Source organism: Diorhabda carinulata, chromosome X (genome assembly GCF_026250575.1).
Source record: "Diorhabda carinulata isolate Delta chromosome X, icDioCari1.1, whole genome shotgun sequence".
Classification (NCBI taxonomy): Eukaryota; Metazoa; Arthropoda; class Insecta; order Coleoptera; family Chrysomelidae; genus Diorhabda; species Diorhabda carinulata.
This window is the reverse complement of record NC_079472.1, coordinates 67,070,360-67,088,693: the sequence shown is the minus strand read 5'-3', so window position 1 is coordinate 67,088,693 and position 18,334 is coordinate 67,070,360. Positions and strand designations below refer to the sequence as shown.

At 33.4% G+C, this 18,334-nt stretch overlaps 2 protein-coding genes across 2 annotated transcripts in view; one reads left to right on the top strand and one right to left on the bottom strand.

The window, feature by feature from the left end:
- LOC130902258 (synaptic vesicle membrane protein VAT-1 homolog-like) overlaps positions 1-18,334 on the bottom strand; it is a 76,464-nt gene that overhangs the window by 19,429 nt on the left and 38,701 nt on the right. The window contains exons 2-3 of the mRNA XM_057814240.1: positions 12,075-12,204; positions 9,905-10,120 (exon numbers count right to left, since the gene is read on the bottom strand). Coding sequence (XP_057670223.1) covers positions 9,905-10,120; positions 12,075-12,204 — 346 coding nt within the window. The remainder of the gene's footprint in view (positions 1-9,904; positions 10,121-12,074; positions 12,205-18,334) is intronic.
- Positions 896-4,879, top strand: LOC130902259 (uncharacterized). The gene is made up of 2 exons (XM_057814241.1): positions 896-1,134; positions 3,147-4,879. Exon 2 carries the CDS (start codon positions 3,342-3,344, stop codon positions 3,897-3,899), a length of 558 nt encoding a protein of 185 aa, XP_057670224.1. The 5' UTR covers positions 896-1,134; positions 3,147-3,341; the 3' UTR covers positions 3,900-4,879.

Sequence of the window (18,334 nt, the reverse complement as noted above, 5' to 3'; positions counted from 1 at the left end):
TGCCTCGTTACAGCTGATCATGAAAGGGAAGATAGAAGGTAGGCGCGGTCTGGGTAGAAAAATATTTTCATGGTTGAAAAACCTTCGAGATTGGTTCCATGTACGTGAAGCCGTAAATCTAATACGCATGACTGAAGATCGTGAGGAATTCCAAAGGATGATTGCCAGTCTTCATTATAATGAAGCAGACACTGGAAGAAAAAAGTAAAACCTGGCAAGCTTAGTAATCAGTCGTCATGTGGTTGGCTCAAATAAATAAAAGAACTTCGTTCCGAACTATATTACGCACATTAAATTATTGCATTATTGCATTATTGCACAGAAGCAGTAAAGACAACAAGAAAGCTACTTTTGTGGATTGTCTATTAACATGTAAAAATAATACATTTTCAAATGTTTATAACCATATAAAAATCTCTCAAATCTTTTGAAAAAAAGATGCGTAGTGTTGTTCAGTTCTGCTTTATTTTGAGTGTTGATACGAAAAATGGTTTAAAAGAAGAATCGTGAAAAAGAAGTTGTTCAAGAATTCGCAGAATATTGAAACTACCAGCAATTCTCCTATACAAAAAAAACATTCTAAAACGTTTATAGTTTATATATATTGTAATTATATTTATTTCTACCTCTATTATTGTTTTTATTATTGTTTTTATTTTTCTATTGTTGTCGCTAGCACGTTATTTGCCGGGCATGAAACTCATTCTCTCTTTGAGTTCTGGCATAAATAAATAACTTATGGATGTTTTTCCTTTTAACAAATCAATAAAAGTTTTATGTTAAAAGTTAATTGTATTATTTTTAATTCAAATAAAGTTTAATAAAATGTAGTTAAGTACGCCTATGAGTCTAACCTGAAGTTAGCCGTTCCTCTAATTTGATAATTCTACACAGTTCTCTGTTATAAATCGACTCAGATGAATATTCTATTATTTAGATGTACAATATAAGGAAAATACTAGAAAATTATGTCAATTTTATATGATATAATCAAGAAGTTCTATTTCTGTGGAAGGATTACATATGATACATTGAACAAAATTTAATTATATTACACAATTCATATTATTTCTACGGAAAAGGAATCTTAACCTCACAAATAAGGAATTTTATCCATTATCAACGTAAGTATAGGTAATATTCCTTTTTTTTTTTTAAATTATTTTATATTGTTACTATTATTATTATTATTGGCCAATAATACGTGAAGGAACTGACCTGAGATGATAATATCTTGCAATATCAGATCTAAAACTTGCATTTACTTCTGTGAATTGTCAGTAACAAATCTTCAACTCATTGAATTAGTAACAAATCTTCAACTCATTGGATTTTCTTCAGCCCAGATATTTATCTTCCATTCATCTTTAATAATTCGCAATTATTTTGTATTTTGATTCAATTTTAACTTCTATTTCTTATAACTTTGCACTCCCCATTCTCATTTCTGCTGATACTCTTTTCCAATAACTGATGCCCCTCCTTTTTTTTTTTACCTAGCAACCATATAATATGACTGACTAGACTTTTGCTCTTGTCTCCTCACAATGTCCTTCACTTTTCAAACACTTGTCAGTTCTTATATTTATGTTTTTAAATAAACTTTTATTTCATTAATAGTTTATGAATTTTCACTATTATGGGTCATTTTGGCAACAGTTTCATATATTTTTTTAAAAAAAAATCAATCTTCCACTAAGTTTTATATTAATTTATAATTAATAACATTATTCTATGATACAAATTATGATTTGTACATATACAATCCTTTTAGAATATATCATTTTTAATAAATAATTCCTTATATATAAAATAACTATAATTAATTAACTTGCAAATATCAATTCAATTTCTTTTATTTTTTTATCGATTTTCTGCCTTTAGTTTAATTATTATCTTTGGTAAAACTAATCTCAATAAATTATAAATTTTCATTATGTACCTACTTGCTTTTAGATTTCTGATCATTTCAATATATATAAATTTTAGTTAAATTATTTAGATCTTTTTCATCATTTATATCTCTTTCGTTCTCATGAATGTGAATCACTTCTAAAAATTCCCTTTTTCGTGTATTAGATTCCGTTTCAAGAATTTTTGAATCTTAATAATTGAATTTATGTTTTTTTGATATTTCATGGTTCGTTAATGCAATTCATTTTTTATCGTATTGATGATCTCTTAGTCTATTTCCTAAATACTGAGATGTTTGCCCTATGTACACAGCGTGATAATTAGTACAAGGCACTTAATGTATAATATTATTTTTTTTGTTTTTTGGTGTTTTCAATTTGGTAAATTACGACTTTGATGAAAAATGCGCCTTTGCGCTAATTAAATATTCACGTTTCTCTTGCCTGTTTTCCAGTTTACTGTTGATTCTTTGTGTAAAACCCTACGATTGCAAAGTGTAGTGATTTAACAGGCCCGTAATGCCTTTAGATCCGATTGTTGAGGCAAGAATTGTTGCGCTGTTACAAGATGGTCGGGGGCGACGTGAAACTGCTAGAATTGTTGCCGCTAGTCTTTGTGGTGTGCAAAGGGTGTACCAGCGCTTTCTGGACACCGGCCTGATCACTAGAAGTTTCTCAAATTCATCACCGATGACTTAAGATCTATATACACGAATACAATTTCTCGTAGCGATTCGTGACAAGTGGAGATTATTGCGACTCCAAAATTCAAATGCAATATTGATGAAACTTCGATTTAACGAAACTTTTCATATGATGATGGAATATCAAGATGGTGCGTATCATATCAAGTATAATTGAGGATGAAAATACATGAGTTTATGCTAATGTCTTAGAATACTGTCTTCTACTATACAAATATTTGGGGTTATGACCTCTCCATAAGCATCCATTGTGTGATGAAACGTTTTTTGTTACTGCGAAAAGTTAATTTTCGTTGTAGATATTATAGATGCGTTTACGCACTAAAACACGTTCGATAACCTGTTCAAACGAGCTGCGCAGTGGAATTATAACAATAAATTATTATCCCGGGTGCCGGCCATTAAAGTTTAATTAATTTAGATGATTAATACCACCAAACGCATTTATATACCAACAGTAACAAGTGATAAATTAATGGAATATTTCATTTATAAATATAATGAATATATTTTCTTTTTCTTTCCCGAGAATTTCGGTGCTGCAAGTGACGAACAAGGCGAAAAATTTCACCAGGACGTTTCCATAATAGAAAAGCACTAGCAAGGGAAAAAAGTACAGGAATGCTAGCAGATCACTATTGGAGACATTGAGGTATCTTTATTTCTAAGTGTTAGTAATTTTTGTAGTCATTGTAGTCATTGTACAAAATACAAATACCTAGGCATGATCATCACTAATGATGGAAGATTAGATGAAGCAATAACACAAAGAAATAACCAAGGAAGACAAGCAATAAGACAACTAAATAGTGTATTGTGGGACAAACAAATATCCAAGGAAAACAAACATCGAATATACAATAGCATAATAAAAAGTATAACAACATATAGTAGCGAAATCTGGCCTCTAAAAGAAAAAACAGTCAAAATGCTTGAAGCCACAGAAATGGATTATTGGAGACGCGCGGCAGGAATATCAAGACTGGAAAAAATAAGTAACGACAGAATCAGGGAGATCATGAAAGTGCAACATACGATTACGGAAGACATTAGGATGAATCAGTTAAGATGGTACGGACATGTCCAAAGAATGCCTGAAGACCGCATACCCAAACAAATTTTAAATTGGGCACCACAAGGAAGAAGAAAGAGAGGAAGACCAAGATTAAGCTGGAGAGAAGGTATCGAGAAGGATATTCGAGAGAGAGGATTAGAAGAAGATCTTTGGGAAGATCGAGAAAAATGGAAACTGGGAATCGGAAGACGGCGAAGAACGTTTTAACCCGATTAATATATGGGTGATTCCGTTCTAACTGTGATTTTTTGTATTCAAAATTTCAAGATTTTAAAATTTAACTTTTCTAACTTTTTTATGCATATTATTCATCTATTTTACTGTAAAAATAAAACTCTAAGAGGAATTTACTACAACTTCAAAGTATCACGAGCAAGACACAAATGTCGGATTTTGAGTTCCACGGTACTGACTCATTTATCCACGGTACTGACATGGTAACTTAAGATATTAAGCAACAAGTGCATCAATTTTCCTCAGTTTGATTATAAACATTAGAATTTATAAGGTAATTAGTTTAAATCATTTGTTACGACAAAAAAAATTAATAATTTATCGGTAAATTCTAGGAATGGACATGACACGGTACTGACATTCAAGTGATGTAGTATAAGTTTTCTTTAAGTGGCAAGTTATATTGTATAAAAATAATGTTTAAATATCTTAAGAATTATTCAATTAACACAAAATTTTTATTAATTGATTATTAATTAATGACTAGTACAAAAAAACAATACAGGACATTGAATATCACAGTTATAATGGAATCACCCATATATATATATATATATATATATATATAGTAATTTTTGTACTTTTTATGAAAATATGTCTGGATGTCACAGTACATGCAAAATTTGGTTTTCGCGTGACAAAAAAAAATTTGTTGACCGCTGTGATTAAAAGTTGTAAAGAAAGAATGTATTGTATTTATAAGTGATATTATTCGGTAAAGATATAATGATTAACGATATTGTATTGATTAAAGATATTAAAATAAAATAATTGGATACCTTTATTTATCATGGACAAGTAGGTAACTTTTGTTTCTCATTCGTTTTCGGACAGTTAGACGTTTAATTGATTCTATAATTTGGTTCGTTCAAATCATAAACGACGGCTTAACTAGTGCCGTTGTTGGTTAGGTTTGAAAGGGTATTTGGGCATTAAGAATGGTGATTGCATGTTATCCTATGAAGAAGTGGTTTTCAGATGGAATTTAACAGTAGTTTCTAATTTTTAATAATGTTGGTCATCTTCCTTTTGAACAATGTACATCCTAAGATTCCTGGAGATATGAGTATAGAAAATAATTAACTCATTTCTACACTTAAAAATCACTTGAAACCTTCAGTAATACGTTTCCTATACTGTGTACAGAATTCCTATCCACACTAATCGTTAAGTCAACGTAAAATCACCAGACTTCTCAAGCAAATCCATTTCTGCACATACCTGCATTTGATTTCAGTCTGTGATCGAGATACAAGTTCAACTCCATACTCAAAAATAGCCATTTGTCAAATAATTTCTTTACGTTTTTACTTTATTAGATCTGCGTAACCATAGCTTTAGACGTTTTCTTTTTAATTTCTTGTTGGTTCTAATTTTCCGTATAGTTAATTCCTTGAATTACTATGTCTTATTATTCTTCCCTCATATTTTTATTTTCTTGCATTCAGCTATAGATTTTACTGTTTCAATTGTCCTATGTATTTCTGTCTAGTTTCTTTTCATATCGTCTCTTTCAATGTTCAATCCTCAACATACCTTGAAAGAGTTTCGCGTCCTGTTTAGTTTCGTTACGACACCTACTCGGTTCAGCCTCCAACTTACTTGGATTTGCTGGTCTCGTCACGCTACGTTATTGCTTATCCTTTTTAAATTTGCTTTTAATGAGTGTTCCTGTTAATGTTTCAAAAAGACTGAAAATACTCACCGAATTTGATTATTTTCATACAATATTTAAAGCTCATAATGAACATATTTCATCCGATTGATTTTTTTATTTAATATCTATTCGCCTACGATGACATTAAATCGATTTTATTATGGGTACACTAAACCCTTGCACAAAAAGGCGTTCCTGTTCATCTTTACCGCCTCCGTCAGTGATGTCACCGCCGTTACGTAAGCGTAAGGTCGGGAACGGCGGTGTTTTACGAATAAGCTCTCATTTAAAATGTTCTAGCACTGTTGGTGGCGGCGATTTAGTATCCCCCCGCCCCTAGTATTCCTCCAACACCCACACCAGACAGAAATCGATACATACAGAGGGGACGGCAAACTGTAAGTTAGCATGAATTATTTGAAATATACGGTTAGAGTTTGCAGGAGAGAAAAATTCCGGAATATAAGAGCATGATGAGTATTAATTTTTGAGCTTCCATGAATATAATAACTACTAAATCGTTTTGCTTATAACATAATTTTACAATGAGGAATAGTCAAAGCTTTTACGTTATCTTTTAAACGATTTAAATTCAAGTTATATCATAAGTTGAAATTGTTATTTTTCATCGTAAAATTATCACGGAAGAACATTATGTACTAGTACAAGAGCCAGGGTCAAAATATATTGGACATGTAACCCCTCTAACTGGATCTTCAAAAAAGCAGAAAATATCAAATCAAGTTTAATTAGTTATCTAGAAATATTCTGACTGGCGGCTGTGATGGAACGGCAACCAATACTGGACCTAAAGGAAGAGTTTTAAGGTTAACTTGTATTACATTTTCGAAGGCCATTACAATGGCTTCTTTGCCAAATACACGGCAACGAACTTCCTATACTTCGAGCATTTAGATGGACCCACAACTGATCCAAGTAGTTTCTTAGGACCCATCGGTAAACAAATATGTGAATGCGCAAAGTTACAAATAACTGATTTTATTCCGGTTGAAGCTCAATTTCCCGACATAGATGACAATGAATTAAGTACAAATCAAAAATATTTGCTAGGAGTATACCATGCCACTGTTGTTGTTTGGTTAGAAGGAAACCCATTCCAGATGGTTGACATTAGCGAATAGACTGCACCGATTGTATGTTGGAATATCGGCTCCAACAGAGACTCTACAAATATTTGGTGACGTATGATGTTCCGAGTTTATACCCCACTTTGGTTTCCCATAAAATTGAATTCGTCGTGTATGATTCTCAAAATCTACTTAAAACAATCTCGTTATCTAAATTCAACTCATCAAGGAGTCATTGATCCGTCTTTTTTGGACACCCTGAACTGACTGACTTTAAGAATGATACTGAAAGCAAAATCGAATGAAAAAGGCAAGACAATAAGAGCTTTACAAATTCCTGCTTTCAACTTTCAACGTTCAAGACTACATAATACTTAAAAGACTGGCAAAACTGCAAACTGCTACTAACTATATTCAGAAAACGATTTGAAACGTATTATTGCTTCGTCATGTGTGACAGAAGATTGAGCTATTTCACAATTTCCAAAGACGTAAGCGTCATTAGCAGTTTGCTGTTAAAATCTCGTAAATAATGCCAAAATTCGAGACAAAGTCAAATTACGTACTAATGTCGAATAAGTACAAACTATAGGATGGGTTAGGGAGGGTGGAGCTTGATACGCAACCACCCCCTTGTGGTGAACTCTGGGATATTTTGTATTTAAAATTTTAGAGACAAAATATGCGGAGAGTTGCGTTATTTAGATTATGTCCCATTGAAAGCATTTTCTACCCCTCTTGGGTAGTGGAGGTTATTATATTATAATGTGTAGTTTTGAAGAGATATAAAAGTTGTACTAAAGGCACCATTCAAGTACTATTACAAAAATAATTTTGTACCGCATAGCTGGGTAGTACTGACCCATAAAGTCTGTCGGCGTCATAATAAGTATGGCAATGTTGTCAAATGTTACCTTATACTCAATCTCATGATAAACATTTTTCTAGTGGGACCTAGAAAAACTTATTGACCTTTGCTATTCGAATAAAAAAATTGCGTGTGGTCTAAAAAATTTTTTTTGTAATATAAACCAGGCGTGGGATTGATTTGACCCTCTAAATTATCGTACATTTTGGGTTTTTTTACTATGTAGACCGGAGCATAATGGCGCATTCGTTTGCGAAATTGTTTTAAGTCGTAATTTTTTTTCAAATGTCCGGATGGTGTTGCAAGTTTATAAAAGTATGAAATGACATTTTATATCTTTTGTTGTTATTATTAAAACACGCATTTTTTTCAATTTTTTTTTATATTCTTTACAATCTATTAATTCTTATGAATCAAATATTTAAACTTAAATCTTAAGCAAATTAACCTAAATAGATTATATTATATTATTTAATTCAAGAAAATTAGGATATTCGGCGATTTTGAATTTTAAAAAATTCATAACAATTAATGTCCTGGAGGTACGATAATAGGTGTAAGAACTTTTTTCATTCGAAATATTGTAAAGAATATAAAAAAAAATTAATTTATTGAAAAAAATGCATTTCTTCTTGCTTATTCAGTTTTTCGTTGTTTAAACCAGGGCTTCTTAAACTGTGGGTCGCGACCCCCTGGGGGGTCGCGAGACTACTGAAAAAGGGTCGCAAAGATCTGATACTTTTCAATCATTATAAATAAAATTTTAAAATTAGTATACACACTACGTACAAATATAAAAACAAATAAAAATCATACAAAATACTATTGTAGTTTTATTATAACTATTTTTTGAGAAAAGTGGCAATGCAAAACTGTTATGTAGGGCCTATAAATGAAAATATGGAAGTAGCATTTAAAATAATAAATACAACGCGCTCCTCGATTTTCAATTGAACGTTTATATGGAGGAGGGGGTCGTTTAAAATTTCCTAAGCTTGAAGGGGGTCGCTATATAAAGAAGTTTAAGAAGCCCTGGTTTAAACAATAACATCAAAAGACATCGAGTGTCATTTTACACTTTTATGATCAAGAACACCTTCCGGACATTTTAAAAAAAAATTACGATTTAAAACAATTTTGCAAATGAATGCGCCACTATGCTTTGTACTAATGGAGATAAAAATAAAAATAAAAATTCAATAATCCCATCAATTTATATGATAGTAAATATTCTTATATTCACAAATTTCATCAGAGAAATCGATTTCAAGTTAGTATGAGTATTAAAATAATTATTAGAGAAAGTCTTTTGTGGATTCCCGTCGCTATAAAAAGTGAATATATCCTGGTGATTACATCGTTTGAAACAGTTGAAAAAACTGTTGATCGGATTATATTTTGCTATTACAAAAATTGGAAGGATCGTTTAGTCAATGATATACATATTGTCCATACAGGCTCAATCGCTTAGGACATAATGTTCAGACTAATTCTTCCATTTAGACCCAACCCAAACAGGGCCGGATTAAGATTTATAAGGCCCGGGGCTAAAATAATGACTGGGTCCCCTTAAGGAATTCGGAAACCAGGAAAAATTCACAAAATAATATCAATACGTTAGATTTGTGGTATGATTTTCAAATGATGGGGCCCTCTTGGACCTGGGGCCACAGCCCCCCCAAGCCCCTGGCTTCATCCGGCCCTGAACCCAATTCTTAAGAATCTTGAAGTGAATTATTTGTTTGTTCCAGCTTTCGTTCGTATGTTCTGCAAAACTGCAGAACCATAATATTATAAAACCGACGTATTATAGGCATTCTCAAATTTTAGAGTGTGCCTGCGGCTGGTACATTCACTAATAAGTAAACTAAAACTAAATCCATTAATATCGGTTGTTTGTATTCGGCAGTAATACTCCTACGTCGAGTCATCGTTCCTGGAAGGAAAGCTCGTCACCCTATGTATTATTATTCCGACATGCTGTCGCTGCGGACCAGACTCGAGGGCGCCGTTGGCTGCCGTCGTGGCGCCATTAACTCTCCAGACAATCCCTGTCAACTTGTTGCTGTGGCGCCCCACTTGAGGTTAAAGACCTAATTTCGATTCTTTAATGACAACAATGACATTGTTCGTTTTCCATTGGATATTTTTTCTAGTTAATAAAATGTTATGGATCATCGAAACGTTCAACATTCATTTCCAGTTAAACTATTTCTGGAATAAGACTCGTGCGTTTCTCAATTACGACTCCAACAAAAACTGATGAAAATTAGTAATTCAATATATTTTTAATTATTGTTAAGGTTAATTAAAAGCAATACATATTTTCAAAATTTATTTGATGGTGCATAAAAATATTACTTACCACTCCCCCTCCTACTGAGTGCACCAGTATGGATTTTCCCTGAGTTAAACCGGAAAGCTCAAAGAGTAAAATATAGGCCACTGTATAATTCATTGTGATGGTAACAGCGTCCAAATAGGACACACCATTAGGTAATTTGTACACATATTTCGCTGGTACCGATACTAATTCGGCCCAGGCTCTATATTCTGGTAAAGCTACAACGTTGTCTCCAACCTGAAATGCCAAAAAGGTAATCAGAACACAATTATATTTTAAAATTGACATAATTTATGTATTTGCATTATTATTTTTAAATCAATGGACACAATATAAGAATTTGTATAGACGGACAATGCCTCAAATAAGTACCTACGCATAATAAATGTTAATGTACGACACAACTGTTTATAGGGAAGAATCGGTAATACCAACCAATTGATTGGTGCATTTTTTTATCCTACCGGAAGTAATCTGTCTCTATTTTTTATTTTTGGTAGCGCGATGATGAAAAATGCGTCCAATTCCATCACTGTCGGAAACCGTCGACCCATAGGTACTGAAGCAATAGGTTTCATCGATGTAAATGCACAACAGCCAAAAATACCATAGTAACTGATGCGTCGCGATTGATTTCCCCGATTTTTTCGAACACTTCTGGCAAACAAATCCTGGTGTAACGTTCAGAATTGACCGTTCCAAGTTACTTTAATGGAACGGTGGCGATATGTCCAGTTATACCGAAAAATCGGGCCACCATTTGCTTCGAAGTGCTTCGTGTGCGAACAATTGTTGGATTTTGCTCGTCTTGAAAGACCCATACAGTCGATTGTCTTTTAGTTTCGGGTTCAGATGCGTAGATCCCGTCTTTTGAGGCACCGTGAATTGTTGCAACCGACACGAGCTTTTTTTTGGACCAATATTGAATATATGCAGTGAAACTATGCCTCATTTTCACAGTACGTAACATAACGATATTGTCATATCAATTTATGCACAGCATCGATGTTTTCTGGCACAACAGCGCGGATTTTGCACGACGAAATTCATTCTGCAGCGAATAGTGCGACCATTATTGAATTCGGAAAAACAACTAAACACGATGGCTCGAGATAATATTTCATCATCAAAGGTCGAAGCGAATTAGTCGGCACACAGTTGTAGGTTTAATCCATATTGAAAACAACGCGTTCACCATTACAAATGTCAAACTTTATTCGACACATTCACATTGCTATATCGCAAAAGTTAAGTAAGAGCCCTTGTCTTCTAAATTTACTTGTTACGTACCGAGCCGGCTCGGTACAATCGTCGCTGTACGAAGCCCGCAAATTCCTGCTTGTACAAAGCCGGTTTTGTACAATTTCGGGCTTGGTACTTTAGTTTTTTCATCCAAAATGTGACCATTTTACATTATTAGTTCGGAATAAATGTGATCCTAGATATAGAACTAAAATAATTCAGAAGTATTTTTTGTTTTTCAACTACTCACGCCTAGAAAGTCACAGAGTCGGGCCAGTCGTGATAAAATCCGTCTTTAAATTTTAATGTTATTTAAAAGAGATTTAGAAGAATGTTGGGACGCATTTGAATTTTGATAAGAATTGTCTACAATTCAAATTAGATTTGAATATAATTGGTTTCATAACAGGAATATCTGTTTTAATCTTTTGCAACATACTGATGCGAGAATGCAACATTTTTCGCAGATTATTGGATGCAGAGGAAACTTGGTTATTTGAAAGTTGTTGTCACTACTAAAAAAGGAATAACCGTAAATCCATAAAAATATATGAAACAAAGTAAAATTATTTTTATCACAATATATACTGATAAAAAAATACTTTTCCAAGCAATCACCATATACGAAAATAAAAACACGACAAACATAAAAATTATCTGAATCGCGGAATGACTAATTTCATACTCGATATTTCAAATGAACACAGCACAAATTGAATTTACTTATTTACATATTTAATAATACACTGTTTACACTACTACTACATCAACACTCATAATTACAATGTCTGACGTGCGTTTCGATAACCAAGTTATCGTCTTCAGAGACTGAAGGTAAACAGTTTAGCGCGTCGGACAGTGTTGTTGCGAGTGTTGGTGTAGTGGTAGCGTATTCGGTATGAATATCGCCAAGGTTCCAGAAATTCCAGCTCTGTTCTTGTATACTTACAACTAAGTTTTCGACTCCTTCCCCTACTTGTTCGATCTCACCAGCGCATTCAAAACCTAAGATAAATGGACATTTTGGAGGAGAATCGATGGCTCCTTGGCGAACCATCAAGTCTTGGAAATTCAACCCACTGAAACAAAGATAATCGATTAAGCAATGTCAACAAATATCATCACCACTTGTAGATTTAGAATGTCTCATAATATTTCGGCAATTTTAGAACAGGTAAACTGTAATCCTGAAGTTGCTAGGACATTGACATCATGAATACTAGAGAGAAAGAGATAATTCAACTGTTACTAGGAAAATTACTAGGTACATTAACACACTTGAAACTGAACGAGAGGAAAATCTCACAAGTAAAAAAGTTTTCGTCGCAAGAGACAATAGCGCATTTTTTACCGTTAGCGATCAGAAAATATTAAAAAATTTATGAAATGAAGTTTCATAATATAAATAATTTCATTTATTTAATAATTTTGTCCTAATTATTTATTAACAATTTTCATAATAATCTTATATATAAAAAAAATTAATGATTTCCATTCCGAGTCCGTTCAGGCGTTCTACCAAACCGATTTGCTCAATTTTTTTTTCAATGAAAGGTATTGATGCACAGATCAGCCATCAACCATCGGATTTCATCTAATTTTCATCAGTCTCAAGTTATACTCAAATGCGATTTCCCCCTGTACATTACCCATGGGAGTTTTTCACATACACACGTTCTATCCTCGATATCTCAGGATCTATTCAAGATAGAGACTTCGTTTTGGTTTAAGAATACTCGCTGAAACACCTTCTTTCTTTTGAGTTTTTGAACACTTAGATCGGTCGAGTTGGAGAGGAGCTAGGCGCGGACATTCAATGTGGAGTTATGGATTTTTGTAGGTTTTTGGCAATTTTTCTACATTCAAAGATCTATATCCCAGGTTCTAATATAGCTACAGAGTTCGTTTTAGTTTAAGAACACTCGCTGAAACACCTTCTTTCTTTTGAGTTTTTGAACAGTTGAATCGGTTGAGTTGGAGAGGAGCTAGGCGCGAACATTCAATGTGGAGTTATGAATTTTTGTAGGTTTTTGGCAATTTTTCTACATTCAAAGATCTATATCTCAGGTTCTAATATAGCTACAGAGTTCGTTTTGGTTCAAGAACACTCGCTGAAACACCTTCTTTCTTTTGGGTTTTCGAACACTTAAATCGGTTGAGTTGGAGAGGAGCTAGGCGCGGACATTCAATGTGGAGTTATGGATTTTTGTAGGTTTTTGGCAATTTTTCTACATTCAAAGATCTATATCTCAGGTTCTAATATAGCTACAGAGTTCGTTTTAGTTTAAGAACACTCGCTGAAACACCTTCTTTCTTTTGAGTTTTTGAACAGTTGAATCGGTTGAGTTGGAGAGGAGCTAGGCGCGGACATTCAATGTGGAGTTATGGATTTTTGTAGGTTTTTGGCAATTTTTCTACATTCAAAGATCTATATCTCAGGTTCTAATATAGCTACAGAGTTCGTTTTGGTTCAAGAACACTCGCTGAAACACCTTCTTTCTTTTGGGTTTTCGAACACTTAAATCGGTTGAGTTGGAGAGGAGCTAGGCGCGGACATTCAACGTGGAGTTATGGATTTTTGTAGGTTTTTGGCAATTTTTCTACATTCAAAGATCTATATCTCAGGTTCTAATATAGCTACAGAGTTCGTTTTAGTTTAAGAACACTCGCTGAAACACCTTCTTTCTTTTGAGTTTTTGAACAGTTGAATCGGTTGAGTTGGAGAGGAGCTAGGCGCGAACATTCAATGTGGAGTTATGGATTTTTGTAGGTTTTTGGCAATTTTTCTACATTCAAAGATCTATATCTCAGGTTCTAATATAGCTACAGAGTTCGTTTTGGTTCAAGAACACTCGCTGAAACACCTTCTTTCTTTTGGGTTTTCGAACACTTAAATCGGTTGAGTTGGAGAGGAGCTAGGCGCGGACATTCAATGTGGAGTTATGGATTTTTGTAGGTTTTTGGCAATTTTTCTACATTCAAAGATCTATATCTCAGGTTCTAATATAGCTACAGAGTTCGTTTTGGCTTAAGAACACTCGCTGAAACACCTTCTTTCTTTTGAGTTTTTGAACAGTTGAATCGGTTGAGTTGGAGAGGAGCTAGGCGCGAACATTCAATGTGGAGTTATGAATTTTTGTAGGTTTTTGGCAATTTTTCTACATTCAACGATCTATATCTCAGGTTCTAATATAGCTACAGAGTTCGTTTTGGTTCAAGAACACTCGCTGAAACACCTTCTTTCTTTTGGGTTTTCGAACACTTAAATCGGTTGAGTTGAAGAGGAGCTAGGCGCGGACATTCAATGTGGAGTTATGGATTTTTGTAGGTTTTTGGCAATTTTTCTACATTCAAAGATCTATATCTCAGGTTCTAATATAGCTACAGAGTTCGTTTTAGTTTAAGAACACTCGCTGAAACACCTTCTTTCTTTTGAGTTTTTGAACAGTTGAATCGGTTGAGTGGGAGAGGAGCTAGGCGCGGACATTCAATGTGGAGTTATGGATTTTTGTAGGTTTTTGGCAATTTTTCTACATTCAAAGATCTGTACCTCAGGTTCTAATATAGCTACAGAGTTCGTTTTGGTTCAAGAACACTCGCTGAAAAACCTTCTTTCTTTTGAGTTTTTAGACACTTAAATCGGTTGAGTTGGAGAGGAGCTAGGCGCGGACATTCAATGTGGAGTTATAGATTTTTGTAGGTTTTTGGCAATTTTTCTACATTCAAAGATCTGTACCTCAGGTTCTAATATAGCTACAGAGTTCGATTTGATTTAAGAACACTCGCTGAAACACCTTCTTTCTTTTAAGTTTTCGAACACTTAAATCGGTTGAGTTGGAGAGGAGCTAGGCGCGGACATTCAATGTCGAGTTTTGGATTTTTGTAGGTTTTTGACAATTTTTCTACATTCAAAGATCTATATCTCAGGTTCTAATATAGCTACAGAGTTCGATTTGGTTTAAGAACACTCGCTGAAACACCTTCTTTCTTTTGGGTTTTCGAACACTTAAATCGGTTGAGTTGGAGAGGAGCTAGGCGCGGACATTCAATGTGGAGTTATGGATTTTTGTAGGTTTTGTAGGTTTTTGGCAATTTTTCTACATTCAAAGATCTATATCTCAGGTTCTAATATAGCTACAGAGTTCGATTTGGTTTAAGAACACTCGCTGAAACACCTTCTTTCTTTTGAGTTTTTGAACACTTAAATCGGTTGAGTTGGAGAGGAGCTAGGCGCGGACATTCAATGTGGAGTTATGGATTTTTGTAGGTTTTTGGCAATTTTTCCACATTCAAAGATCTATATCTCAGGTTCTAATATAGCTACAGAGTTCGTTCTTTTCTATTATAATGATATCTGATACTTATTCAATGGATTCGATCCGAGCGAAGCCGCGGGTAAAAGCTAGTTGGTTTATGAAAAGAAAAATGATCTCAAATAACATGAATTGACGTCCATCGAAGCCAAATGACGTCTATTGTCATTTGAAGTTTATCGGTGTCTTATGATGCCTATGGACGTCATTTCATTGGAAGTCATTTGGCGAGTGGTATCAATGGGATCACCTTTTTGTACATTTTTTTCGTTTCGGCATTTTTACAGCTATACAGGAATTAAATGCAAAAAACCCAAGCACGCTACATGCTTCCTGAGAAGATAGACACAGACGAACGGACAACGCGCTAGTAATAGTGAAAAATGCCCTTAAGACTACAAGGATAGAAATTATCGCGGAACTATAGGACAATATTAGATTAGTGAAACAAACAGTATTACAAAGCTTACATAGAGTCATAGACCCGAAAAGCATGAGTTATCATGTTGATAAAGGGCTAATTGGATTTTTCAATAAAACGCACATATCCACTAGACATGAAGGGAGGGATAATATAATCTATAAGTATTAAAGAGATTTCCATTTTTTATCGGTTTTTTATTAGGTACTCTCCTTAGCTGCAGACAACTTCAACTAGGATATCTTTGTCAAGGGTTTTTATAATCTGCAATCGATATTGGACCAAGAACCAAAACAATCAATATTGTTTACCTATTTCATTATTGATTTAGTTTTCATCTATTGACGATAATAAAATAATTTTATTTAAAGCGTGCGTGGCAAATTATTAATTTCAAACATCATCATTCACAATTGACCTTACATGATACAGTTCGTTGAATTCAGGTGTTGAAGCAGAAATCTGAAAAAATAGAGAAGATGAGCCATTCTAGGCTTACATGTGTGTCCAATTAAATTGACCTTTACAGCGTAATTATCGCAATTATCAAATATATGGAGTTTATTTCGAAAGTAGTATTCAAACTTTGAGAAATGCTTTGATAATTTGAATGTACCATGTTTAAAATTCATTGATACTTTTATCGTGAGATATTTTCGGTCGAAATATCAGTATTATCAAAATGTCATGAACTATCAATTACATACTGGTGTAATTAGTTCTTATGCATTTATTACTTAGCGATAAATATGTTTTGATTTAAATTCAAAAGAATCATGAATATCCTGTGTGGAATAACTAAACAGAATAAATTCATTGATAAATAAATAGAGTGGTTCGGGGAAAAATGCTTGTCGATTTGTATTTTTAAACGGTATTTTCAAAAAAAAAATATTATATAGGTCGTGTCATGTGACAGTGGCCTATATCAATTTTTGTTATTTTAAATGCAGCCCCCTCTGTTTATTATTTATTTTTTGGATTCTTTCGAAAATTCTAGACATAATTCTTGTACAATGTCCATTAACTTCAACTGTTTCGGAAATATTAAATTCAGATTTATTACAAAAATTACCATTAAAAAGAGAAAATTATTTTATTTAACATATTCGCTACTAAACAATAAAAACCTTTTTCGTATTTTCTTTCAATTCATATCACTAAAAGAGGAATGGTGAAATTTTAGAATATTTCATTATATCAGAAAGTAAAATTACTAAATGTGAATTGGTCACAAATCCGCTGTTATTTCAGCACCATCACACGTTCTAAACACTTTATTAGCTATTTCTGTCTTGTGGGCTACCGATTCATCAACATACCCTACAACGACCTTTGATGATAAAAAAGTAACCACTGTTCCGGGAACCTTATAAAACTGATTTTACCTACAACCTGATTGATACATTTTCTATTATAATAAAATAAAATACGCGCCAATCCTTTGCTGCTGCTGCTGGACGACGTTTCGAAATATTTTTCAATAACTGTTCACATCATTCTTTGTTTTCTTAAGTTTCGCAATTAATAACGTTACCAAATCTTCAATCACAAATTCGACAAGCTCCTGCAATCCTAAATACAACAACCTTGATTATTCGAAATCACTAATTTAACCTTATCCGTTTTGTTTAAGAAATATATATTATATATATTTTTTGAAATGTCTACATTATTATTGAATCGTAACATATTTTTAATCCGACCACACTGTTAATGGTTTTTGTTATTGTGCCATTTTCGAAAAATAAGCCAATAACGCCGTCCCCGAGAATGAACTGCGTTTTTTTCATCTTTCATCCAATGAATCTTGAATACGCAGTTCGTATATTTTTTTCGATTTAGCTGGCAAAAATTTTTGTGAGGGTACTTTGGCTACTTCTACTAATTCCGGCGAAATCAACGAAATAACTTCTGAACAACCACCAAGTTCACTATTTTTGAATCGAATCACAAAATTAAATTGACAGCACAGGTCTAATTGTCGCTATAAGTACAACATAGCCTACTAATTTCAAAATTTAACTTTCATATCTGTAATTTTCTTACGTATTTTTCAATATGAAATCATCGTTTTTCCTGCCACAGAAAAAAATTGTGTATTACACAGGAAAAGTACTAGATTTTCGCTTAGATTATCGGTTTTTTGAGAATTTTCTGAGGAATCCGAAAAATTAGTAATACACGGGGGGTTGCAATTAAAATAAAAAAGTTGGTATTGGCCACTGTTACATTACTCATCCTGTATAATTTTAAAAAATTGCGTGTTTAAAAATGCAAACGATACGTTCAAGCGTTTTTGTCAACACGCCCTCATATATTTATTAACGAATTTATACCATTTCGTTGTTACACACTGTATATGCAATAAACACAACCAACAAGGTCAAGTTTTTTCAGATTCCATAACTAATTAAGAAAAAAAGTTCACTAGTTTGCTGCGAAAGAGGCCGCAGGCTTATGAAAGGATACGCT

Excerpts from the sequence above, each read along its gene's own strand:
- LOC130902259 (XM_057814241.1), top strand. The coding sequence starts at position 3,342 with ATGATCATCACTAATGATGGAAGATTAGATGAAGCAATAACACAAAGA.